The sequence below is a fragment of the Myodes glareolus genome, chromosome 21, assembly GCF_982192425.1.
Source record: "Myodes glareolus chromosome 21, mMyoGla1.1, whole genome shotgun sequence".
Lineage (NCBI taxonomy): Eukaryota > Metazoa > Chordata > Mammalia > Rodentia > Cricetidae > Myodes > Myodes glareolus.
This window is the reverse complement of record NC_142046.1, coordinates 9,938,101-9,965,317: the sequence shown is the minus strand read 5'-3', so window position 1 is coordinate 9,965,317 and position 27,217 is coordinate 9,938,101. Positions and strand designations below refer to the sequence as shown.

Below are 27,217 nucleotides of genomic sequence, written 5' to 3'. Positions count from 1 at the left end.
AAGCTGACAGGCAACCCTCAAGAGCTGGAATCGATTCTCTCATATGCCTCAGCTCCTCTCTCGGCCTGCAATCTCACGGGAGGCCTGCCAAAGGAGCCCAAGGCACACGGAGGACCGTCCTCTTTCAATCCCATAGAAACCGGAGTCCCTGGCTGCTCCAGTGTAAATGATTCTTTGGTCATTTCTACACAAGAGCAGAGCGTGGGGCCAGTGAGGTGCTTTAGTGGGTAAAGGCACTTGCTGTCACTGCCGAACTGAGTTCTACACCTGGACCCACATGGTGGAAGGACAGAACCAAGCCCTACAAGTTGTCCTCCGATCTCCATGTGCATGCACGCACGAACACACACACACACACACACACACACACACACACACACACACACACAGAGTAAGAAAATGTTTTCCCTAGGATGGGGTCGTATAACAATTATAATTAGGTTTTACAAGTAAAAAGACTCATATACACACAAGTAAATAAACTCAACTTTTTCTTTTCTTTTCTTTCTTTTTTTTTTTTTTTTTTTTTTTTTTGAGACAGGTCTCACTATGCAGCCCTGGCTGGCCTGGAACTCGCTATATAGACCAGGCTGACCTCAAAGGCACAGCCTACCTCTGCCTTCCGAGTACTGAGATCAAACGCATGTGCCACCACACCTGACTCAAAAGCAATTTTACAAAGAGCAGAAACTCCTGCTCTAGCCCGTCCACACACGGGCTGACCTTGAACTTCAGAACTTCAGCAATGTATTACATCTGTAACACTCATCAGAATCAACACGTTCCATGTTTCCCCAATTAAAAAACAAAAACAAAACCCAAAACCTCAGCTTTCAGCATCCAGTGTTCACTGGCAAAGTACCAGTTGCTGATTCAAAGATGAGGCAAGGGGATGGCTTACAGCAGCCACCTCGCCACACAACCCTGGCAGAGCCTGTCTCAGCTAGGCGTCCTTGCAGACAGGGAGGCTGACTTAGGCCTTAGCATCCGTGAGCTGGCTTGCTTCTGGTGGCACTCGCAAGCTAACTGTGCCATGAACTTTCGCTAACTTATATAAACTGCAGGTGCCCACACCAAAATACTGAATCTCAGGCCAACAGCATCCCGTGGATATTGGGAAGACTCTGGCTGGTGACAGCTGCCATGAGATAATCCCAGTACAGTGTTCCCCAATCTCACCAGAGACTGTTAGACAGCCAGTGCTGACAGCTGAGTGCCAAGATCCTCAGGTACCCGAGGGACCATGTGACCTCCCACACCTGCCTATCTGGGCTATCCTGTCCTCCAAATACTGGAAATGTATCAGATTCTGTTCTAATCAATAATTAACTATAAAATACCTACTGTACGGCCCTGTAGGAGGTGCAGAGACTGGACAAACCCCTCATGTCATCCCCTAAAATGCTAACACTGTAACCAGACAGCGAGGCGTGGAAACAAAGGGAGCGGAAGAGAAGCAGGTAAAGGGAGGAGACAGGAGACCACAGCGGAAGGAGGGAGTCTCGGCCTGTGGAAGGATGGCCGGCTTCCACTCTCCTCTGCACTTGAGCATGCTACAGTGAGAACATACGACTCTGTCACCAGACAAGAATGTATTTAATTAAATTAGGTGGTTCTCCAACTCTCAAAAAATAAAAATAAATTAAAAATAACAGCACTGTTGACTTTGCATAAATGTAAGCCATATTTTCTGTCGTTTATTTGCAAAAGGAGCCAAGTTGAAGGACGCCACATGAAACACAATCCAAGCTGCTCCAGCAGCAGAAACGAGTGGCGGGCAACATGGTCCTCGTTTCTAAGAACTCTGGTTCTCAGCTGTATTTCAGATAAATTTCAAATAAAAAAATGGAACCAAAATAAATCTTCTAACAAGCCACCCCAGAAGCCGTCTGGCTTGGAAAGTTCAACCCCAAAGCCACGAGAAAAGAAGGAAGTAAGGGACTGCATGCCTGCTGGTGGGGAGTGTTTGTCCCCTTCCCTTCAGGACCTAACTCAGTATGGCTTAGAAAGTGTTGTTGTCAGTCATTTTCTGCCCCTTCTGCGTCTGCAAAGGTCCTTGTGTGGGGTGGGACCCCAGGATGCAGAGCAGGCCTCTACCCCTGCAGCTGGCTTCACTCCACATAAACCCTGAGCAAATGTTTAAAGAGTATTGATTTGAAGGACAGCCAGCGTGTCTGCTTGCCAGGGTGGCCTTGGTTCCCAACTACAGGGGTCCTCCTCTCCTGCTTCTCCCATGGCCTGCTCTAGGGCGGCTCAAGGACAGACAGGAGAATGAGGAAGGATTTGGGGTGCTGCAGGGGGCCACACTTATCTCCCCACTCCACATTGTGGCATGTCTTTGAGCTCCAATGGAAAAGAGGTGCCACTCTGCAGGGCTAATGTAAGGGTTAAACTCAGTGATACTCCTTTGACACACTCATCACGGGTGACCAGGGGAAAGGAAAACTGTGGAATGTAGTCAGCGCGGGTGACAGGTTGTAGGGATACAGAAAGTAAAACAAGGGACAGAGATGAGACTCACATACACACTCCTTGAGACCTGGCTCAAGGAGAGAGATCCAGTCCTGGATCTGGCTCAAGTGTTGACTTGCCAGCAACCTTCACAGAGGCCTCTGTCCAATCAGCCAATTCATGGGGGCTCAAGCACATTAATGCACTTGTTCAAGGCCACAGTTAACAGACAGACTTAGGGATGCCTAACATGTGCGCGCATGTGTCTGTGTGTGCGACTGCGTGCGTGCGTGCATATGCGTGTGCGTACGTGTGCGTGTGCGCATGCTCCTAGTACAGGATACCATCTTGCATGGGTTCTATATATGAGCTACCTCTTTAGGGTTTCCTAACCTTACTTTGGCATGAGGAAGGAGCAGCATTTTTTAGTACCCCAGCCCTTCTGGCAGCTCCTCTTTGGTTATGTGTTTGCCTCCTGCCTCTTGCCTTAAATCAAAGCGAGGGAAGCCTGGAGAGTACCAAAGCTGGCCCGGACTAGGCTGTTTGGACGTTGTCTGACTGATGTCCACCCCCAGGGGTAGATATAAACTGCTCCTCAGTCAGCAGCCAGCAGAAGAGGCTTCTGTGTTTGTGTTGATTGGAAAATCGTTTGTTCTCGTGACTCATCGTGAAAGCCTCCTCCCCTCCCAGACCAACACTACCAGCCTCAACTCCTCAGCTCGGCTACCCTGATGGTTTTATACTCCCACGTCATACTACTAATTCACAACTCTGGCAAACTATGAGAGCCAGGACAGGCTCTCAGACACGCTTTGGACATCAGCTTATCTCAGTTTCCCTATTTATAAAAGGAAAGCTGAGCTCATTTTAGGCTCCTTCCACCTGCAACTGGTAAGGAGGCTCCGCCCACCCCCTCGCACTTCACCCAAGGTTTCATTTGTATCCCAAAGGCAGACAGAAAATGTGAGCCAAGTAGCAGGCAAGCAGCTTGTGGCTGTCTCTGTGGCACAGCTGTCTGAAAAGGGAGCATCTGAATTACCTCTCGGGCCCAACCCTGTGGCACTCAAGTTCCTTTGGAGGGGAGAATGCCTCTGTCTGGAGGTGAGGGACAGGGATGCTGTGTCTCTGCTTTTCAGGAGTGTCTGCAGCTGTGCTGAGCCTCTGCCTCTCCCCTGCGGACTGCGGAGTCTCCAGAAGCTTCTGGACTCCCGACGACTGACTGGAAACTTTCAACTTTCTGATGGTAGAGATGCCATCTATGTGCTGTTGAAACCACACTTCCCGTTTTGTATTTTGACCATTTCCAGGTTTAAAATATGCAGTAAGATACTCCTGCCATGACACTGGACCCCAATCCCGAAGCAAAAATCCAAGACCCTACACAAACTCCACTAAGCCAGGGTGTTCCTCCAGCTAGGTGTCCTCACTGAAATTCTGATGTGTGATACTTCCAAGTCACTACGGATTCCCCCAGCACAGCCCACTGTAAGCCAGGCATTGCTCTACCTGTTACACCAGCGGATGAGAAATGAAAGCAAAAGGCAGCTGTGGAGTCTCCCAGGACAGTGGCTCTCATCATATGGCCCACGGGACCCTGAAATGTGAGTCATTTTACTGTATATGACCAAAATACCAGTCCCCTGAGTCCCAGGGTGCGTGTGTGCAGAACTATGCCAAGAATAAGGTAGGGTATGCAAATGAGTAGGGGTGTGTTCCCACTCTTGGTGACACCCCACTGGGTTTCTGCAGGTTCTGCGTTCAAGTTAAGGTTGTGTGTCCCAGCCAGGTACCCAGGTTGTTGACCTTTCCCCTGACCCTAACAACATCCTACCTAGCAACAAAGGAACAGCCATAGACTTTCATCAGGCTCTGAGGAAGGTGCACGGGGCACTGTCCAGAGGGCTGGCTCCCTGAGTGCAGCTCTGAAAGCTAGGGCACCATGGGAAGTCATTTCGAACTCAGTATGCAATCGCTGCTGGTAAAGACAGAGGAAAACGGACAATCCTGAGACCCAGCACATCCCTGCTTGAAGTCACTCAGTTGTGGATCTCTGCACATTGTGTGCAGCAGTGTAAGAGGACCCATTTCTTGCTGGAGCCCTGGACAGGTGTTCCACACTGCTCACAAGAGTCACAGTGCTGCCAAGCGCTTTGCACCACACTGTAGGGGTTTACAGGAGTTCCGAAAAAGAAGCAAAGACCTTGTGATTCCCTCATTACCAGCTCAGACTCTTGCTGCTGTGAGCGAAATGGCTGCCATCCCACTCAACAGGCAGCAGCAGTCATCTTCGGCACCCCAGGGACGCTTGGAGAGGCCTCTGCGGTGACGACTGCAGTGGACCGGCTCCTGGAAGGACAGCCTCAGCCAGGGATGCCTGAAGCAGCCTGTACCTGACCTTTTGCAAGCACAAGCCTTGATGAACTTCAGATAACCCTGCAACCATTTCCTGGTAGGCCAGATGTAGAGCATGTCCCATGGTGGTTTAGCACACGCTTCTTAAACTGTGGTTTTGGCTCCGTGTATCGGCATGCTACTGATTGGATGAGCCACACAACCTCCGCAACAGCGGAGGGGTTATGAACATGAAATGACCAAACCCAACTGAAAACCAAACGTGTGGCGAGCCCGAGATGCTCACCCATGCTGCACCTCCATTCTGGCTTATTCTGAACACACAGCATGCAGTTGGCAGTGGTCATGATCTCTTGCCCCAGTCACCCCATAGTAGTATAGTGACTCAGTTGTCAAACCCTGGAGTAAACAAAAGCCGGAAATCACAGCATCCAAGAGTTGCTCCTAGCGAACCCTCAGCTGGTGACGGGCAACAATTGGGCACAGAGGCATTTCACCTAAGGTCAATCCTTGAACCCGTCTCTTTTATAGATAAACTGAGGCTCAAGGAAAGATGCAGCTCACAGCAAAGGTGGGAAGGGTGGGCAGTCGAGGAGGCTCCTTGCCCCACATCTCTCCATCAGTCAACCCATAATTTTGAGTGTCTGTGAGGTACAGGCAGGGCTGCGTTAAGCCAGCCGGCAAGCTGCCTGTCCTCAGGGCACTCACACCCCACTTGGCAAGTGTTAGCTTTCTAACTGTGCCAATAGGCGGCTTATAAAGAGAAGGCTTTAGTCCGTGCGTTTTGCGGTTTCAATACAGAGTGGATGGCCCCTGGGGACATGGCAGTACTTTATGTCAGAAAGGAATGCCACTTACCTCATGGCCAGGAAGCAAGAGAAGAAAAGAGGAAGGAGGAAGAGAAGGCAAATTTGTGTGATCCTACCAAGGAGGAAATGGAGTCGGAGGACAGGAGAGTAATACCAGCCTTGGATATTTGGGGGGTTTTAGGGAGCTTGAGGCTTTAAAGGATTTGCTGCTCTTGCCAGATTGTGTTCCTAGCACCCACACCAGGTACTCACCAGCACCTGTAACTCCTGCTCCAGGGGATCGATGCCCTTTCTGGCCTCCATGGTCACTGCACACACGTGTTCACACACACGCATGCATACACATAACTAAATTTCTTTTCATCTAAAACAGAGGAGGACAGAGAAAAGGGGTCTAGGAATCCACTGCCCCTTTAAGTGCCCCTTCCTGTACCTGAGACTTCTGTCCAGACCCCACTTCTTAAAGCTTCCCCTCCAAATAGCACCACTGTGGAAATGGCACCTTTAACGGGTGGGCTTTAGGCCAGTGGTTCTCGGCCTTCCTCATGCTGTGCTGACCCCCAACCATAAAATTACTTCCATTCCTACTTTGTAACTATAATTTTGCTATTGTTGTGAATCGTAATGTAAATATCTGTGTTTTCCGACAGTCTAGGTGAACCCTGTGAAAGGTCATTCAGCCCTGCCTTTGAAAGAAAGGAGTTGAGACCCACAGATTAAGAACCGCTTCCTTAGAGGGCTGCTTCGGAGTCAACCTAAACTATAAACAAGGAATAAAGAGAGGAAGCCCAGGTGTCCAGAAGGGTTAGAGAGCAAATGAAAGGGAGAGAGGTGTGGGTGTGAGTGTGTGTGTATAGGTGTGTGGGGAGTGAGTGCAGTATGTGTGTATGTGTATGTGTGTGTGAGCCTATGAGTGTATGTATGAGTGTGTGTGTGAGCCTGTGAGTGTTTGTGTGTGTGTGTGTACAGGTGTGTGGGGTGTGAGTGTAATGTGTGTGTATGTGTGAGCCTGTGAGTGTGTGTGTGAGCCTGTGAGTGTGTGTGAGCCTGTGAGTGTGTGTGAGTTTGTGTGTTTGTGTGTGTTTGTGTGTGCCTGTGAGTGTAGCCAGGCTGACCTCTAATTCAGTGTTGGTGAGGATGGCTTTGGACTCCCGATCACCCTTTCTCCCACCTCCCAAGTGCTGGGATTACAAGTGTGTTCAACACCTCAGCTACCACTCCAGGCTCTAACAGAAGACCTTGACAGAGTAACTCAGGTCAGGGGAGGATCTGACCGGGAACTCTTTCAACAGTCGCTTCAGTTAGCGGATGCCCCAGAAGGTGACCCCACACCGAGCAATCAGCCCCGAACAATATGCTAAATGAGCTCAGTAGATTGTTTTCAGAAATGTATACGTAAGTGTGTGACAACCAGGAGGCCATAGAAATAAGGTTCAGTCAGACACATTGACAAGTGTCACAGTGAGTCATACCAAGAGGGAAGGTGGCAACCGCCCCTCCTTTCTGATCGTTGTTAGCTACCCTCTGGGTTCACTTTTATCAACTTGAACATAGGCAGAGCGGAAAATGGCACACCGCTGCAAGCTCCCCTGCGCCTTCCCTTCGTTCCTCAGGCAACAACTGCAAGTGGACAGGATGGAAATATTTACACTGTGAAAACTGACAAACGCCACACAGCAAGGCGCTGTCTTTGGAAGAACTAGACACCAAACATCTGCTAACACCACCTGCCACTGTGAGAGGCTGTGTTTTTCTTGGGAATGAGGAAGGAGTTCCTAGCCCCCCCACCCCTGGGAAGGTGGTTGTTAGCCCTTAACGTGTGGGCATTTAGGGTGGCTTGGTAGATCTATTTGTTTAAAAGAGTATGGTTCTTTTTGATGGAAGTGAAACTAAACACCTTTAGTTTCAGCACTCAGGAGGCAGATGTAGATCTCTAAGTTCAAGGCCAGCCTGTACTACATAACGAGTTCGAGTCCAGCCAGGGCTACACAGTGAAATCTCACCTCAAAGGGTATCCAAGTCTCCAGTATCCCAGGACAGCTATGTAACCAGTGATTACCTTCCAATCCTCCTGCCTCTACCACCCAAGTGCACCACCATGCATGCCCCATTTGTGCTGCGCTGGCAACAAAACACGTCTATACGCATGCTAGGCACTCGACCAGCTGAACCACAGCCTGGCCCTTTGGCTTTTTGGGGCTGGGTACACAGCTCAGTGGTAGAGTGTTTACCCAACAAGCATAAAGCCCTGTGTTCTCTCCCCAGCACTAGGCCAGGACTGAAGTGGGAGGGGTTCCTAATTGTTAAAGTGAATCAAAGAGGCTACAATCGAAAGGGGCCTCACAGAGACTCTTTGCATAAGGCTCCACCGCAAACTCTAGATCCTCTACGTCAGCAGTTCTCAACCTGTGGGTCCCGTGACCCTGCGGCAGCACACAGCCTTTTGGGCATGCCTTGTCTGGCCCGGGTGCTGTTGTCTCCCTCTGTGCTCTACGCCCACCATCTCTGATTGACACATCTGGGGATTTGGTGTTTGGACTCAGAGTCACTGTGCACCTCTGCAGTGGCTTTCATTCAGGACATAGTAAAGATGGCATCCCAAGTGCTCAGTCCAGTTGGCATGTACAAATACTATATCTACCCTTCCTCTGCATGGTACTGGCTAACACACAAGCCAGATGTTCCTAAGAATCTACAGACATCCATCAGCAACCCCGGACTGTGCTCTTACCCTTGGGAGCCAAGTTCCCTCAACCTTGTTGCTAATTTTGTGCGTACCATCTGTGGCTTCTCCCTGACCGATGGCAGACAAGTTCCTCCTAGGGACAGCTGGCCAGCCACATAAGCACTCTCGGTCTTCTGGAAGTGGGAGGAAGGCAGGCAGCTGCTCCCTGGATGTGGCGAACACTAATTCACCCCTCTAAACAGCTCCCTCCTCTGGCTTCCTTTCTACCTCCAGCCATGAGTGTTCTCAGCATTCTGGAGCAGCTGCAGGGAGGGTGGGACGGTTGGTTCCCACCGAGGGTTCCTCTGCCTCAGAAACTTCCTCTTCACTCTCAGAGCGAAGGTCACATCTGTGAGGGAAGGGGAAGCGTTCCCTAGCTACCTCAGCCAGGACTGAGGCTGTCTCCAATGTCAAATCACTGTCTCCCAAGCGAGATTTTCACCTCTCCTCAGGCAGGTGCTCCATCTTGGCAAGTGCTCCATCAATCCTGAATGAATGAACAAACTCAAGAACGGATCGAGGGCAGCTGTGTGGGTGCTGCACGGCTGGCAGAGCCACTGTGAGTTTCCAGGCAGGTGCATCTACAAGCCACTGCTGGCTGTCCAAACTGTAAAGAGAACTGACCACTTGGGATTCCTCGGGAAATGACAGGCACTTCCTTATCTTCAGGTTTTGCTTTGAGAACTTTTGTGGGTTCGGAATCCTTCCTTTTGCTTGGCTGTGGATACTCAAGTAGGTTATCCAACCAGCCTGGGCCCTGTGCTGTTTGACTGGCAGGGAAACGGAGGCTCACACACCACCAGAGCTAGAAGCACAAGAGCTAGTTGGGACATGACCACCTTACTTTCATCCCACAGTCCTTCCCAGTGACCCAGCCTGAGGAAGAGCACAGACCAAAGCATCTAAATCAGTGGTTCTCAACCTTCCTAAAGCTGGGGACCCCACCATAAAATCATAACTGTAATTTTGCTATGGTATGATTGTAAATAGTTGTGTTTCCCAACAGTCTTAATCGACTCCTGTGAAAAGATCATTTGACACCCTCCTGAGAAGGGGCCCACAGACTCCAGTGAGACAGTCTTGTTAACAGCAAGCCCAAGGGGCAGGGCTGTAGTGAGTTGGTAGAGTGCTTGTCCAACATCCAGGGGGACATGGGTTTGGTCCCCGGCACCTCAAAAACTGGGTGTGGTGGTTGTAATCAGGTAAGGCCTTGGGGGGAGACAAAATAAGTCCTAATGCCTTACCACCCCCAGCATTTCCAGCAGCTGTCTCTCTCTCTCTTTCTCTCTCTCTCTCTCGTCTCTGTCTCTCTGCCTCAGACAAGAGCCTTCTCTGATTCCCTATGACCCAGCGTTGCCTCCAGAATGCTTTCTCCCAGGGGCTCCCAGCCACACTCTTGGAATCCAAGATTTAGCTTGTATGACTCAATTCTCTATTTCGCTCTTCATTCCTGGATAAGCCTTAGTTTGCCTATGGGTAAAATGGAGAAATAATTCCTATTCTGTTGTCCTCCCAGGATCACACAATCTCACTTCTCCACTGTCCACTGCGCAGACAATTCTGGCCACATCAACTCTGTGACTGCTCCCTGCTGTCCGCCAGAGTCCTGCAATTCTCCCAGGGTCTGCCTCCCTCCCAGCCCCACCCTTCTCTCAGCTTCCCACCTCCCTGTCTGCATACCCCTCCTCCATCTTACTCACTCTCTGTGGGCCTTGCTTCCACAGGAAATTCCCACCGTTTCTCTCAATTTCACGTCCCAGAGCTCGACAGTCTTCATGTGGAGACTGGGCACGAGGATAAAACCAGCCCTGGCCAGAGACCTAGACAATCCATTTGTAAGTTCTCTTTTTAGCGCTGGAGGAGTCTCAGAAATAATGCTGGGTAAGCATGCTACATGGTGACCCTTCTGCCTACAGTCTGGCCTAGGTCTCAACTACTCATTTTACTTCCCAAATGCCTCCTCTGAGGAGGGAAAGCCATGTCCCCAGGAGCCCATCTACACAGCAGGACTCAAGTGTGATAGCCATTAAGGAATGAAGCAGGACTGGAGAATAGTTTGGAGGCTAAGAGCACTCGTTCCTCGGAAGGACTGGGTTTATTCTCCACACTCACATGTGGCTCACAGTCATCTGTAACTCCTTTCCAATGGATTCAATGGCCTCTTCGGACCTCTGCAGACACCAGGCACACACACAGTACACATACACACATGCAGGAACAACACTTATACTCAAAATCTAAAGAAGGAAGGAAGGAAGGAAGGAAGGAAGGAAGGAAGGAAGGAAGGAAGGAAGGAAGGAAGGAAGGAAGGAAAAAGGGCCAAGGCAGTGTTCACCACAGGCCACACCAACCACCAAGGTGTGCCATCCAGAGAACTCTGGGGTCTATAAAGCCAACCGTGAACTAACTCTTCAGAGCCATCAGTTCACAGCTCAGGAGGGAAGAAATAATGGCACCTGGCAGGCATGCAGCTGAGGTTCACCCCGCGGGATACCCAGGGTGCTGGCAGAGAAGGAAGGAATGTCTAACCCACCTAGGACACGACAAAGAGACTGACTTCAGAGAAAGGGCAATGGTTCAACTGGGTCTTGAAGGATGAATAGGAGTCTATAGAGGCTAAACTTCGGAGGGAGTAAGGGGGCATTCTAAACAGGGATAAGGGGGCCCCAGGAACTGCAGTAATTTCTGAGGCTGGAGTAGAGATTTGTATGGGGGGGGGAGGTTAAGGTCAAGGCCAAAGTGCAACCTTTGCAGCACAAGGAACGTGTGCTTAGAAAGATCAAAACACCCAATCAGCATTCTATCTGGTGAGAGGGCTCTGACTGCAGTGACATCACAGGTGACACAGTCCCGTGGTTCCTAAGTAGCCATAGAAAAAAACAGTATATAAAAAATTCTATAGATTTCAGGCAGCCACTGGGGTCTGGAAGTGTGCCCTCAATAAATAATGAGGAAACTATTTGATCGACAAACATAGGTGGTCAATTAGATGATTATTTCAAAGTACTGATTCCCTGAAAATAAGCAAGGCATAGATCTATGCCCCGCTGATATTTTATTTGGTCATGTGACTGGCTATGATTACTGAAAACTGGGTGGAAGTGATAATGGTCTCGTGCAGAGAGGATGCTGAGACGAGGATGCTGAGACATGTACAGAGAGGATGCTGAGACATGTACAGAGAGGATGCTGAGACACGTACAGAGAGGATGCTGAGACATGTACAGAGAGGATGCTGAGACACATATAAAGAGGATGCTGAGACATGTACAGAGAAGATGCTGAGACACATACAGAGAGGATGCTGAGACATCTACAGAGAGGATGCTGAGACACGTACAGAGAGGATGCTGAGACATGTACAGAGAGGATGCTGAGACATGTAAAGAGAGGATACTGAGACATGTACAGAGAGGATGCTGAGACACGTACAGAGAGGATGCTGAGACATCTGCAGAGAGGATGCTGAGACATCTACAGAGAGGATGCTGAGACACATACAGAGAGGATGCTGAGACATCTACAGAGAGGATGCTGAGACATCTACAGAGAGGATGCTGAGACACATACAGAGAGGATGCTGAGACACGTACAGAGAGGATGCTGAGACATCTACAGAGAGGATGCTGAGACATCTACAGAGAGGATGCTGAGACATGTACAGAGAGAATGCTGAGACATGTACAGAGAGGATGCTGAGACATCTGCAGAGAGAATGCTGAGACATCTACAGAGAGGATGCTGAGACATGTACAGAGAGGATGCTGAGACATCTACAGAGAGAATGCTGAGACATCTACAGAGAGGATGCTGAGACACGTACAGAGAGGATGCTGAGACACGTACAGAGAGGATGCTGAGACATGTACAGAGAGGATGCTGAGACATGTACAGAGAGGATGCTGAGACATGTACAGAGAGGATGCTGAGACATGTACAGAGAGGATGCTGAGACACGTACAGAGAGGATGCTGAGACACGTACAGAGAGGATGCTGAGACACGTACAGAGAGGATGCTGAGACACGTACAGAGAGGATGCTGAGACACGTACAGAGAGGATGCTGAGACACGCACAGAGAGGATGCTGAGACACGTACAGAGAGGATGCTGAGACATGTACAGAGAGGATGCTGAGACACGTACAGAGAGGATGCTGAGACATCTGCAGAGAGGATGCTGAGACATGTACAGAGAGGATGCTGAGACATCTACAGAGAGGATGCTGAGACATCTGCAGAGAGGATGCTGAGACATGTACAGAGAGGATGCTGAGACATCTACAGAGAGGATGCTGAGACATCTACAGAGAGGATGCTGAGACATCTACAGAGAGGATGCTGAGACATCTGCAGAGAGGATGCTGAGACACGTACAGAGAGGATGCTGAGACACGTACAGAGAGGATGCTGAGACACGTACAGAGAGGATGCTGAGACACGTACAGAGAGGATGCTGAGACACGTACAGAGAGGATGCCGAGACACGTACAGAGAGGATGCCGAGACACGTACAGAGAGGATGCCGAGACACGTACAGAGAGGATGCCGAGACACGTACAGAGAGGATGCTGAGACACGTACAGAGAGGATGCTGAGACACGTACAGAGAGGATGCTGAGACACGTACAGAGAGGATGCTGAGACACGTACAGAGAGGATGCTGAGACATGTACAGAGAGGATGCTGAGACATCTACAGAGAGGATGCTGAGACATCTGCAGAGAGGATGCTGAGACATGTACAGAGAGGATGCTGAGACATCTACAGAGAGGATGCTGAGACATGTACAGAGAGGATGCTGAGACACGTACAGAGAGGATGCTGAGACACGTACAGAGAGGATGCTGAGACACGTACAGAGAGGATGCTGAGACACGTACAGAGAGGATGCTGAGACACGTACAGAGAGGATGCTGAGACACGTACAGAGAGGATGCTGAGACACGTACAGAGAGGATGCTGAGACACGTACAGAGAGGATGCTGAGACACGTACAGAGAGGATGCTGAGACACGTACAGAGAGGATGCTGAGACACGTACAGAGAGGATGCTGAGACACGTACAGAGAGGATGCTGAGACACGTACAGAGAGGATGCTGAGACATGTACAGAGAGGATGCTGAGACACGTACAGAGAGGATGCTGAGACACGTACAGAGAGGATGCTGAGACACGTACAGAGAGGATGCTGAGACACATACAGAGAGGATGCTGAGACACGTACAGAGAGGATGCTGAGACACGTACAGAGAGGATGCTGAGACATGTACAGAGAAGATGCTGAGACACGTACAGAGAGGATGCTGAGACACGTACAGAGAGGATGCTGAGACACGTACAGAGAGGATGCTGAGACACGTACAGAGAGGATGCTGAGACATGTACAGAGAGGATGCCGAGACACGTACAGAGAGGATGCTGAGACATGTACAGAGAGGATGCTGAGACATGTACAGAGAGGATGCTGAGACATGTACAGAGAGGATGCTGAGACATGTACAGAGAGGATGCTGAGACATGTACAGAGAGGATGCCAAGACACATACAGAGAGGATGCTGAGACATCTACAGAGAGGATGCTGAGACATGTACAGAGAGGATGCTGAGACATGTACAGAGAGGATGCTGAGACATGTACAGAGAGGATGCTGAGACATGTACAGAGAGGATGCTGAGACATGTACAGAGAAGATGCTGAGACATGTACAGAGAGGATGCTGAGACATCTACAGAGAGGATGCTGAGACATCTACAGAGAGGATGCTGAGACATCTACAGAGAGGATACTGAGACATGTGCAGAGAGGATGCTGAGACACATACAGAGAGGATGCTGAGACATGTACAGAGAGGATGCTGAGACATCTACAGAGAGGACATCTGAAGAGGCATCAGGTCATCTTGTTCTTGTTCTGTCTCTAAAGATGAAAACGACGCACACAGACAGAAGCAGCTCCCTCAACCCAGGCCCTCAGAAAGTGGACACTTGGAATAAACCTGGTTTACTGACGACTAGAGAAGAGCCATAAGACCATGGTCCGGAACATCCTTGTACGGATATCCTCCGTGAACAATAGTCACTGAGAAGAAGCGCTCTAGAGGTTGGAACACAGCATGACTGCAGCAGGAGGTAACTGATGTGCACTGTGTACATGAGATAGCAAGTCCAGGTTACGAAGATGCACACGTACTATGATAAGGAGTTGGGAGCAAGGGAGACTCAACAAAAACCTCCATTATCTTCTACACCTAGGTTTTTGTTTGTTTGTTTGTTTGTTTGGTGGTTTTTTTTTTTAATCTCACTATGTACCCCTGGCCTAGAACTCACAGAGATCCACCTGCCTCTGCCTCCTGAGTTGCTGGTATATACCACCAAACCCAGCATGAACCCAGACTTTACTAATCCTTTCCGCTCTAAAAGGCCCTGCCCCCACCTCACCTCACTGTAGCTCTGTGATTGTTTGATCTCTTTCCCAGGACTTCCCAAGTAAACAGCTTTAACATTTCTGGCTTAAGAAGACTGAAACATCTTGAACATACCTAAAACAATGAGCCTAAAGCAGGAATTAATTAAGTCTCTTTGTCAGCATTACAGCTTAAATGGGAAGGTATTCTGTCAGCTGAGAGCCAAGGAATACCACAGAATCACAGCACACAACAAACCTCGCACAAGAGATTTATTGGGAGGGAAAAACCCAGGAGGGTGACTGCCTCTGCTTGTGCAAAAACACAGCAAACTGAACAGGATACGAGGCTTATATAGAGCTTCTTGGGAAAGGGTGGGACCTTCCAGGGTGGAGACTGGTAGGATTTCGTCCAGAGACTGGGCTTTTTACTCTGTAGGGTGGGGGCAGGGTTCAACAGTTAGGGTAGATTAGAATATTTTGCAGGTAGAACCTGGCAGTTAGAGATAACTCAGGGACGGGCTTGGTCACTGGTGTGACCAGAGGGACATGTGCTCCTCACAACAAAAAATAAACAGGACCATAAAGATTCACTGAGTTCCAAACTTCATTTTAAAAGATGATTTTATTATTCTAATTTAATTTCTTTTATTTATATGAATGTTTCTGCCTGCATGTACGTGTACCACACGCATGCAATGCCCATGGAAGTCAGAAGAGGGTATCAGATCCTCTGTGATCCCCTGGCATGGTGTTCCAGCTGGCTGTGAGTTGCCTGTCGGTTCTAAGAATCGAACTCTGGTCCTCTGGGAGAGCAGCCATCTCTCAGCCTCAGTTCCCACTCTTAAGGAAGACCTAGTAGCACCCCTAAAACTGTCCACAAAATAGGACAGGAAGAGACACTCCCAAACTCTTATAAAGCCAGCATTACTGACACCAAGGCCAGATAAAAACACAACGAAAAAGAAAACTACAGCCCAGCTTCCCTGATGAACAGAGATGCAAGAACTTTTAACAAAATCCAAGAACACACTAGCAGAACTGGAGAAACGGCCCCATCATTAAGAGAATTTTCCTGCAGAGGACAGAGATTTGCTTCCCAGCACACACATGGCAGCTGACAACTGTCTAACTCTGGTTCCAAAGGGTCTGATACCCAATTCTGTCCTCCAGAGGTGCCACACACACACGATGCATATATACACATGCAGGCAAACAACTCGGACACATAAGGCTTTTAGTCTTAAGATAAAAACAAACAAGAAAATCAAAAACATCATAACCAGTTGGTTTCATCCCAGAGATCCAAGGTTGGTTCCACATATGCAAACCAGTAAATATGACCAATCACATAGATATACATGTTCACCTTGGTATAGAAAGACACCTGAAGGTTTAATATGCTTTATGATAAAAAGTATGCTAGGAACTAGGAGCCATGGAACATTGCCAGCATAAATAAAGGCTGTATGTAGCAAACTTACAGTAAGGATCAGAGCACTCCCTGTGAATTCCGGAAAGAAATGGGTATCCACTTCCTCCACCCATCAGCACGGGGCTCAAAGTCTCAGAACTCTCAGATAAGAAGATGTGAACGGAATAAAAGCAGGAAAAGAAGTCAAACTGCTCCCAGCTGCGGACGACATGGTCCTACACTAAAGGACATTAGAGACTCCACCAGAAAACTTTTAGATCTGAAAAACATTTTTAGTAAAGTTGCAAGAGGAAAAAAAAAAAGCCTGTAGGTTTTATATGTGCCAAAAATGAACTCAACTAAGGAAAAATATTAGGAAAAATATTCCATTCTCAATTCCATTCTCAAGATAAAGAAACAATAAGCCTAGGAATAACCCTAACAAAAGAGGTGAAAACCTCTACAGCGAAAACTTTAAGACATTGAAAAAAATAAATTAAAGTAGAAATAGATAATGCAAAGACTTTTCATGCTCGTGGGTTGGCAGTACTGAGAATGAGAAATATCTACACCACTATTAGATGTGTAGAAATAATCTACAAATTCAGTGCAATCCCTATCAAAACTTCAATGATATTCTTGATGGAACTAGAAAGAACGATCTGAAAATTCAGACAGAAACACAAAAGACCACAGATAGTCAACTCAATGCTAAGCGGAAAGAACAGTGCTAGAGAAGGCACAATACCTGAACTTAAGCTATCCTACTGAGCCCAGTGACAGAGACGGCGTGGCAATGGCGCAAGTACTGATGTGTAAAACAACCATCAGAAATTGCTCTGGGACAATGGTTTGTACCCTGTCAATTGTATTTTAATAAAACGTTGACTGGCCAGTACCCAGGCAGGAAGTAGAGACGGGGCAATGGGAACAGGAGAATTCTGGGAAGAGGAAAGCTCAGTCTGCAGTCATGACCCAGACACAGAAGAAGCAGGATGTGACTGCCTCACCAAATAAGGTACCAAGCCACGTGGCTAACATAGACAAGAATAATGTGCTAATATAAGTTATAAGAGTTAATAAGAAGTCTGAGCTACTAGGCCAATCAGTTTATAATTAATCTAGACCTCTGTGTGATTTCTTTGGGACTGGGCAAGACAGAAACCTCTGTCAACAGAAAAAACCAGGTAGGACAGAAATCTTGGTCACAATTGTGATAACTACATTTTGATAATGGTATCAATAACATAACTGGAAAAAAATCCTATTCAACAAAAGATGCTGGCCAAAACAAAGAAATAAAAAAAGAATATTACAGAAGAATGAAACTGGATCTGTGTCTCTCACCTTGCACACACACAATCAACTTAAAGGAAATCAAAGACTTTATTTTAAGGCTAAACCTTACACTTCTAAAGAGAAACACTTCAAAATGTAGGTACAAATAAGAACTTCCTGATGGAAGGAAGCCAACAGCACAGGAAACAGACCCATGAACAAGGCCCGCAGCATGCGATCTTTGCTGTCTCTATACTTGGTCAGAGGTTATCATCTAGATGATATAAAGAACTGAAAAGTCCCTCTGAGTTTGAGGCCAGCCTGGTCTACAGAGCTAGTTCCAGGACAGCCAGGGCTGCACAGAGAAACCCTGTCTTGAAGTAAAGAACTGAAGAAAAAAAGCCAAAATCCCTCCAACCAACAAGGGGGCCAACGAGCTGAACAGTTCTCAAAAGAAACACAACTGGTCAATAACTGGTTTTGGTTTGTTGGGGGGTTGCTGTTGTTGTTTCAAACATGTTTGACATCCTCCGCCATCAGGGGAATGCAAATTAAGATGGCTTTGAGATTCCATCTCACCCGATCAGAACGGCCATCCTCAAGAAAACAACAAACGCTGGCAAGGATGTGAGGCCAGAGGGATCCTTGCTCACTGTGGTGGGAACACAAACCAGTGGAGCCACTATGCAAATCTGTGCACAGCCTTCTCACCAAACTGAACTGCCAGGTGGCCCAGCTCCACCACTCCGGGACTCTCCGCCTACCGCAGAGATCCTTGTTGACTGCTGATCTAGTCCTAATAGCAAAGAAACGGAACCAGACTAGCTGTCCAGCCACTGGTGAGCAGATATAAAAATACAGGATATATAAATTCACACGGGAATTTTATTAAGCTACAAATAAAAATGAAATTTGCAGGAAAATAGATGAAACTGGGGGATATTATATTGAGGCAACCCAAGCTCAGAAAAATAAACATCCCACATTCTCTTTCATCTGCTGACCCTAGCCCCTAATATCTGTGTATGTGTAGTTATGTTGTACATTAGTTATTTGAGTGTGAGTGTATATTATGACTAGAAAGGGGGACCATGAAAGGAGAAGGATTTAAGGAAAGGGAATGAGATGCGCTGGATTGAAAAAACAGAAATAAAGGACCCCTCAGGCCCATATGGGGTGGCACTATTAGAAGTGTTGCATAATGTCCCCCCCCCCCCCCCGCTCACGACAGAGGGATGGCAAGCAACTTCCACTAGACCTGAAACCCGCTGGGCTATACCTGGCCTAGCTCTGGAGTTTTCACTCAGTTCCTAATCCACCCTTTGTGTTACAGATACCTTTTGTTGCCCTATGTAAATCTTGTCTGAGAGTTTCCCATGGATACAAAGCCAATGCAAAACTTGGTTTAGAGGAAACCTGGAAAGCCCTGGTGCCTCATGAATCAGGTACTTGCACCTGGTATTGTATTTTTGGAAACTTCATTCGGGTTGTTCTGAGATATGGAAATCTACTATCTAAAGTGCAAACACAGGAAAAAATAAGATGCCAAGAGGCAAAGGGAAAGTGCTTCCGTTCACGGAGGCTGAACCCCCATAGCCACAGAGGCTAAGTTCTTCCTTATGTGTCTCTGAGTCTTCATTTCACCGCTGCCCGCGTGAACCTATACACGCGGTTCACGTGTGTATATTTTTATTATTAGGCGTGACAAGGAGGTGTGGCTTTGTTGTGTCACTGTGGGGTTGGGGTTGAGATCTAATATGCTCCTTTATAAGAGTTGCCCTGGTCATGGTGTCTCTTTATAGCAACAGAAGCCATAAGGCAGAAGAAGTTAGTACTAGGGACTGGGGTATTGCTGTGATAGGCCTGACTACGCTTTTGTACTGAGGAATGTAGTCTTTAGACGCTTGGGTTAGGAAAGCAGTGGCGTGCTTTAAGCCCTGCTTAATGGGCCCATCCTAGTAGGAGCTGGGAAGACCTCTGGGCAAAGGTTCCAACCTGTGAAAAGGAATCAAAGAAAAGTTTGAGACTAGGTGTGGTGGTGCACACCTTTAATCCCAGTACTCAGAAGGCAGAGGCTGATGGATCTCTGAATTTGAGTCCAGCCTGGTCTACAGAGCGAGTTCCAGAACAGCCAAGCTTAGGCAGCGAAAGAAACCATTGAAAACAGAAAGCTGATGAAGACGTGACTAGACTAGGGGACCAAGTTCCAGCCACAGCAAGCAGCAGAGCTTGGCAGCTTCACTACATGGTTCTAGTTGTAGAGTCAAGAGGAGAATAAAGGGGTTATGGGATCTCTTCCACGACTACGGGAAGCGGCTGAGGCCGGGCATGTGGCAGGCAAGTCCCTGTGTGGAGGCCAAGAGAGGCCATTGCGTGAAACTGTGAAGGTGAAGCCCACTGGATTGCCTTGGAGGCCCCAAAATGTTGGAGATACCAGAGCTGTGGGACCCCTGCTGGAGAAAGCTGCCTGCTAACAGGGAGAGGAACTGGACTAAGAGGGAGAAGTGTGTTGAAGTCAACAAAGCTGAAAGGAGTTGGAGATCTAAAGAGTGTTTTGGCATCAGACATGGAGATGCAGAATTTGGAGTTTGCCCAGCTAGTTTTCAGTCTTGCTTTGGACCAGAATTTCCTCACCATGCTTCCTTTTGGAACAGTGATGTATATCCTGTGCCATTTTATGTTGGAAGTATGGGATCTGCTTTTTACTTTGATTTTACATGGGATTACAGTCAAGAGATTGCAGGAGTCTCAGAAGAGACTTTGAATTTGGGCTTTTAAACAAGTTTGAGCCTGTTATAGACTATGGGGACTTTTAAAGTTGGACCAAATATAGTTTTGCTTTATGATAAGGCCCCTAGTCTTTGGGGGCCAGGGAGTGGAATGTGGTGGTTTGAAAGAAAATGGCCCCCATAGGCTCATAGAGAGTGGCGATATCAGGAAGTGTGGCCTTGTTGGAGAAAGTCTGTTACTGAGGCTGGGCTTTGAGGTCTCATATGTAATGTTCAGTGTGGCTCACAGGTCACTTCCTGTTGCCTGTGGAGCCAGATGTAGAACTCTCAGTGCCTTCTCCAGCGCCACGTCTGCCTATACACCACCATGTCCCACCATGATGACAAAGAACTAAACCTCTGAAACCATAAGCTGCCGCACCAATTAAATGTTTTCCTTTACATGAATTGCTGTGGTCATGGTGTCTCTTCACAAGACAGAGGGGTGGCAGAACACAGGTGAAATGAAAAGGGGGTTCTATTGGTGGGAAAGGCGAGAACACAGGGAGGAGGGGCAAGCGAAGCTTCAGATGAAAATACCTCAAAAAACTCGCTACTTTGTGTGCTAATTAATCATAAGGAGCTGGAGAGGCAGCTCAGCAGTTAGAGCACTAGCTGCTCTTTCAGAAGACCCAGGTTCAGTTCCTAACATCCCCATCGGGGCTCACAACAGTGTGTAACGCCAGTTAAAATAATAAAAACACCTGGTTAGGCAGGTAAGGGGATATATGCTTGGGAAATGGAGGTAAAGGGAATTTGAGGTCATCCTAAACTACACAGAGAGACTGAGGCTAACCAGGACTACACAGATTACACAGGAAAACCCGAACTCCAAAAAACTTCTTGGGCTGGGCTTGGTGCTGCATGCCTTAATCCTAGCACTCAGGAGGCAGACAGGTATCTACGGGTTTAAGGCCAGCCTGTTCTATGTGACAACTTCTAGGCCAGACATAGCTATGTAAAGAAACTGTCCCAAAACAAACAAAATCTTGGGCTGCCCCGTTAGCCCAGGAGATTAAGGCACTTGCCACCAAGCCTAACTGAATTCCATTTCCAGGAATCACGAAGTAGGAAGAAAGAACCAAGGTCTACAAACTGCCCACTGACTTCCACACATGCTCCATGGCATGCATGTACCTACACACATGATAAATAAATTATAATAAAAAAATGTCAGTGCTTCACAGGGGCTTAGCTTTCGTGGCTCTGGCTCACTTACCCTCCCCTACACCCTTCCCTATTTTGTATTCCGGCAATTTCTTTGCCCAGGGGAACTTCTGGGTACTGTGCTGTCCTGCCTCCACGCCTGCCAGCGCTGCTCTGCACTCAATTCCCTCCTTCCCCGCCCCAGACACTCCTCCTCTCTGACCTCTGGGCTACCAGCACCATCATTCATCCGCTGATACATGAAAGACGGACACCGTAAGAAACTGGATCCCATTCTGGACTTGTCAGCATTTGCCGGGCTAATTTATCTAAGAAGAAATGTCCAAACAGTTAAAAGCCAGGACAGAGGAACCAATATCGAAGATAAATGTCACATTTAAACTTAGAAACATTCTTGAATTCGCCTAGATTATGGACTTCAAGAACCACGTCTGGAAACCCTAGCTGATAACAGAGAACACATTGGAGCCCAGGAGAATCTGCAGAAAGCCACTGTGAGGCAGGCAAGCATGGGAGGCAGTTCAGTAGCCAACAACGTGTTTGGCAGCCTGGCTCCTTCACCTGCACATACTATATACACACAGCCCTCTGCAAAGCACCTGGCAGCCTCAGAATCCCTCAAGCCTCCACCTGCATCAGGTCACAGGAGTTTCTCCACCCAGGTAACAACTGGCTTTCGATAACTTCTACTCCAGGGCAAGAAGAATAGAACCTCCATGGATCCAGTTTGAACCAGTGTTGGATGCATGGGGAATAAGGTGAAACTATGACCTCTAGTAACCTTTCGGGGGAGAATTTCCTAGGTGCACATATGACTAAAATCAGATATATTATAAGAAAAGATACATGCAATAGAAAAATGAATATGACCTAATTTGTCAATCGAAACAGAGATGCCATAGGTAACCTGGCACTCCTTCACTTGCATGCCATAAAAGGAAGCCCTGAACAAAAACAGGGCCTTTGGACACCCACTCATCTGGCCCGGTATCAACCTTTATTATGTTTTATTTTTGTTTTTAATTAAGTAGACATGTGCATGGGGGGGATGGGTTGTGCACTTAAGTGCGGGTCCCCAAGGACGCCAGAAGAGGGCAGTGGGCCCTGAAACTAGAACTATAGGCAGTTGTGAGCCATCTAAGGTGGGTGTGGGAATTGAACTCTGGTCCTCTGCAGGAGCAAGTGCTCCTAAAAGGTAAGTCATCTATCTCTCCAGATGCCTCCCGCCACCGCATCCCCATGCCAATCTTACCTCAATAAAATCATCCTGATTCTTTTGTAAAGGTCAATTCTTCTCTCTGTTCTTTTGTTTGTTTTTAACAGGATCTCTCAGTGTAGCCCTGGTTGGCCTGAAACACACAGTGATCAGCTTCTCTCCCTGCCCCCAAATGCTGGGCTTAAACGTATGCACCACCATGCCAAGCAAAAAGCAGGGGTTTTGATGGCGTTTTTGTTTTTTGTTTTTATGTTTTTTGTTTTTTGTGGGGTTTTTTTTTGTTGTTGTTGTTGTTTTGGTTTTGTTTGGTTTTGGTTTCTGGTTTGGGTTTGTTTTTTTTTTTTTTTTTTTTGCTTATATTTTATTTATTGTGTATTTTTGAGACAAGGTAGCCCTGTCTAACCTGGAACTTATTATATGGACCAGGCTGGCCTCAAACTCAGAGAGATCTAATTGTGAACTCTAGTTTTAAGTTCTTTGGATGAGTTGTCAAGAACCTGAAAACACCTAGCCCGGACCCTGACCACCAATAACAACTAGTCAACCACCACTGACTGGGTCCCTTCCATTCCAAACCACAGCCCACAATGGGCCTGCATATCGCCAGTTTATTTTATATTTTGTTCTTACTCATGTTCTCATCTTCAAAACCCAAAATTCAACCATTAAAAACAAAACAACAAAACAGAACAAAGGCAGTAACACTATCAACTAGTCATTCCGATGGCTATAAGAGAAAACACACCGGCACTGAATACTGTCAACACCGGTTGGGCCAGAGAGGGCTCAGTGGGTGAGGCGCTTGCTGTGCCAGAACAGCTAAGTTTAAAGTCAGGATGGCGGTGCAGGCCTAGAGCCCCAGTGCTGGGGAACAGGCGAGGACAGGAGAGAGGATCCCGGGAGGTTGTTCGCCAGCCAGTCTAGCTAAGGTGGGCACCCCAGATTCAGTGAGACCCTGTCACCAAAAGTAGGTGAAGAGTGACGGGAGAAGGACATCTGACACCTCCCTCTGGACGGACTCCATGTGTGCATGAATGGACCAGCACAAGCACACAGGTGCACGCACACCTCAACAACTCCGGTTCTCGAACATACAGTGACCCCGCAATTTCCCATTCCACTCCTGACTGAGCGCCAGCGCTCGCAAAAGGTTTGAACAAGAACGCTTGCGTGCTAGCCCCACACTGGAGGGGACTACCACCCGGTTTTCAATGAGAGGAGAGATAAGCAAATGGTAGCTGTGAGACAGAATATGGCTGAACAACAGCAAAAATCAAATTACTCATCAGCACACCACAACTGACTCTCAACACACTGTGAGCGGAATAAACCAGGTATGTTCGATTCTAAATGTTTACATGAAGTCCAGGAACAGACAAAATCAGTGAGCAGCAAACTCAGGAAATGTCTGTGAGGGGGGAGAGAAACTGAGTATTTGCTAGGATGACGACACTTTTTAAAGATTTACTATTGTTGACAAAGTGTATGTGTGTCGGTCTGTATGGGCGTCACATATGCACACAGAGCACCTGGAGGTCAGAGGAAGGTATCAGATCCCCAGAGCTGGAGACACAGGCATTTATGAGCTCGCTCACTTGACTTGAGTGCTGGCAATAAAACTCGGGTCCTCTGCAAGGGCAGAAAGCCAGCTCTCTGGGCCTGATGAGAATATTCTGTCTCATTCTGGGTAGTTGCTTACATGGGTACTGACAACTGTATTGGCAATGGAGCTCAGCTGGTAGAGTCCTTGCTTGGCATGTACAAAGTCCCGGGTTCAGCCCCAGAGATTGCACCAACTTGGAATAGCAGCGCACTCTTACAGTCCTGGCTCTCAAGAAGTCAGAAACCCAAGATCCGTAGCTATATGTAATTTAGGCATGCATGGGCTAAAGGAGACCCTGTCTCAAAAAACTAAAATAAACACACAAAAGACAGCTGCTTACATTTCACCACCTTCTCACCCTTCGGAGTGCTAAAACAAAAGTCTAGCTGCTCCTTCCGTCTCGTTCTTTCTCTTCTTTGGAATGCACACTCGTTCTGAGCCTCTGTGCATCCATGTTTCTCTGCAGATCCCTCCCACCTGGGACAGCTGCTTGCAGATCTCCACTGCAGCCTGCCTTGGACTGCAGCTCAAAAGGCCCCCCCTCTCTCTCCCACTTATGCGGCTCCTTCCTCCTGGCAGCTAACACGATTTACGGTTTGCCTGTCCCGCTGCTGTTCTCGCAAATTTCCATAAAATGGCTCCCGACTTTCCTTCCTTGTTGGCCTGAAAACCTCCATTACACCAAGAGGTGATTTTTAGGTCTTTTTACCTAAATGTACCAACTGGGTCCTAAAGGGAACAGAGACTGCCCTAGAGTCATAAGATGCCAATGTGCTTTTTAGGATCACCTCCTGATTGCTGTGTTCTTCCAGGAAGGAAAGGAAAGGCATATGTAAGAGGCAATTATATCTTTACTCTGTGTGTGTGAGAGAGAGAAAGAGAGAGAGAGACAGACAGACAGACAGAGAGACAGACAGTGTGTGAGAGTGTGTGTGTGTCTGTGGGAGTATCTGTGTGAGTGTGTGTGTCTCTGTGTGTGCTGAGTGTGTGTAAGTGTCCTGTGTGAGACTATGTGTGTGTTGAGTGTATGAGTGTGTATCTGTGTGTGACAGTGTCTGTGCGTGAGAATCTGTGAGTGTGAGAGAGTCTGTGTATGTCTGTGTATGTGAGAGTATGTGTGAGTGTGTATGTGTGTGCATGTGTGTGTGTGTGTGTGTGTGTGTGTAAGCTTAGTCCGCACTGGCCAAAGGAACTTGTAAATCCCGACCATCACCAGCTGGGGAACTTAGACTCTGATAACTAAAGTAATTTCAGGACTGGGGGAAGCACGTACTCCAGCTCTCAGGAAACTTTGGGCCTTTACGCTCATCAACCAAAGCAGCTCTGGAATTAGTGGTGCATGATCCTCCCTGCCCTTACTCTTTCTTGAACACTGGTCCTCATTAAATGTAGTCCCTAGAATTAGGACAAATTTGATCCCCAAAAAAGAAGCAAACTTGTCCCTGTACAATGTCCCTTGGGGTTTAAGTCAGCCTGTTAGAGAGAATGATCAATCGCTGGTAATTTAAACTTTAAGATCAAAATAAATAACAATAATAACTATAAATATCACCATCCTCGTCCTTCTAGATCTGTCTTGTAAAAGGCAAAAAGTGACAAGATGTGGCTTTTCTTCAAGGTTGTCATAACTGACTTGGGTGGGGGGTGTCAACAATCAAACTTCGCCTGGAGCCAATTAAAGGAGTATGTCATAAAACAATCCCACACCAGTTTGGAATTATGATTAATAAAAGGGTTATTTATTTAAAGGGAAAAAACTTACAGATCACCATCCTAGACAACAGCCTCCCGCATGACCAGGAAAAGTGTCTGATAGCCAGAAGCGGAATCCAAAGCAAGAGAGAGCAAATGGAGGGCTGCCGCTGATTTTTTAAAGCAAAAGATACCACACCCCAGTGGGTGGGTATCTCAAAGGTTATTGGCTGAAGGAGCATAAGGAGCTCCCACAGCAGCCAATGAAGATACAGGAGCTGAAAGACCAGCCACTATTTTAAACCTTACTCCTGGGTCAATCAGGCCCCAAGGGATGATGGGACAGTTCTCCAAAAAAGGTTCTAAGTGCTCTTGTAAGTCACCTGTCCTCTGGATTAGAGGAGCCCCGCAGAGGAGACCTAACTATTGAACACGGCAGAGAGGAGGATCAACACAGAGAAAGGTCCTCAGACTGCCAAGGGAAACAACACACTCAACAATCCCCGGACATAGCCCAGCAGAGACTTAAGGGGCTCTCATAAGTCCCTAAGAGCATCAATAGGCCTTAGCGATAAAAAGAAAATTGAATAACTTTTGGGCACCTACACTGTCTTAAGCATTCAGCAGGAAAGAACGGCTAAAGAAGTCAAATAACTGGTGAAATACAAAATAGAAGAGGTAAGTGGAGATACAAGGAGGAGCCGGGCCTTTCGGCCTTCCCAGGCTACTGACACACCAGGGAGTGCTCGCACACTTTTCCTGGCCATGAACAAAATGCTGTCTTGTATCCTGACAATTCCATTAAATGGTTCATCTGCTTAATCCACAAAATTAGGTTCAGGGCATGCAGACGATGTCCAGATTCCGTAGCGGAAATGAGATACGTCTGCCACATCCTCAGTAGTGATCTGTTTACCGCAGGAGCCACACCACTGTACCTCCTGTTGTTTTCAGTTCAGCAACCCTCTGGTGGGCTTCCCCCTATCTAGTCCCCTGCGCATTACCCTCCGGGGCCTGAAAGTCAGCTGAGCCCTTCCGCGTCTCCATTTCATATGGAAGTGCCCAGATCCAGTAGGCAGTCGTCTCCTAGATGCTGGGTAGCTAGACAGTCTAATGCATGCATGGAAGCCATTGACAAAGGTCTCTCCCATAGATGTGGCCGTGTCAGAACTTTGCTGAGGCCCACTAAGGAAAGCTCCCACCTCAGACTCAGTGGAATCTACATCTTATTTATGGCCTTGGAGACACAGCTCTGAAGAGCAGGCTAGCCTTGAACTCACAGAGGTACTCCTGCCTCTGTTGGGATTAAAGGTGTGCACCACACCTAGCTACGTTCT

General features: G+C 47.7%; 1 protein-coding gene across 10 annotated transcripts in view; it reads right to left on the bottom strand.

Annotated features, from left to right (window-relative positions):
- The window catches only part of Ggta1 (glycoprotein alpha-galactosyltransferase 1 (inactive)), an 80,732-nt gene that overhangs the window by 49,704 nt on the left and 3,811 nt on the right, over positions 1 to 27,217 (bottom strand). The window contains exon 1 of one of the 10 annotated variants that reach the window (XM_048432245.3): positions 10,038 to 10,152. The exons of the other annotated variants lie outside the window; for them this stretch is intronic. Within the exon in view, the coding sequence (XP_048288202.1) occupies positions 10,038 to 10,114 (77 nt within the window). The 5' untranslated portion in view covers positions 10,115 to 10,152. Of the gene's footprint in view, positions 1 to 10,037; positions 10,153 to 27,217 lie in introns of those variants that run through there. 10 annotated transcript variants of the gene reach the window in all.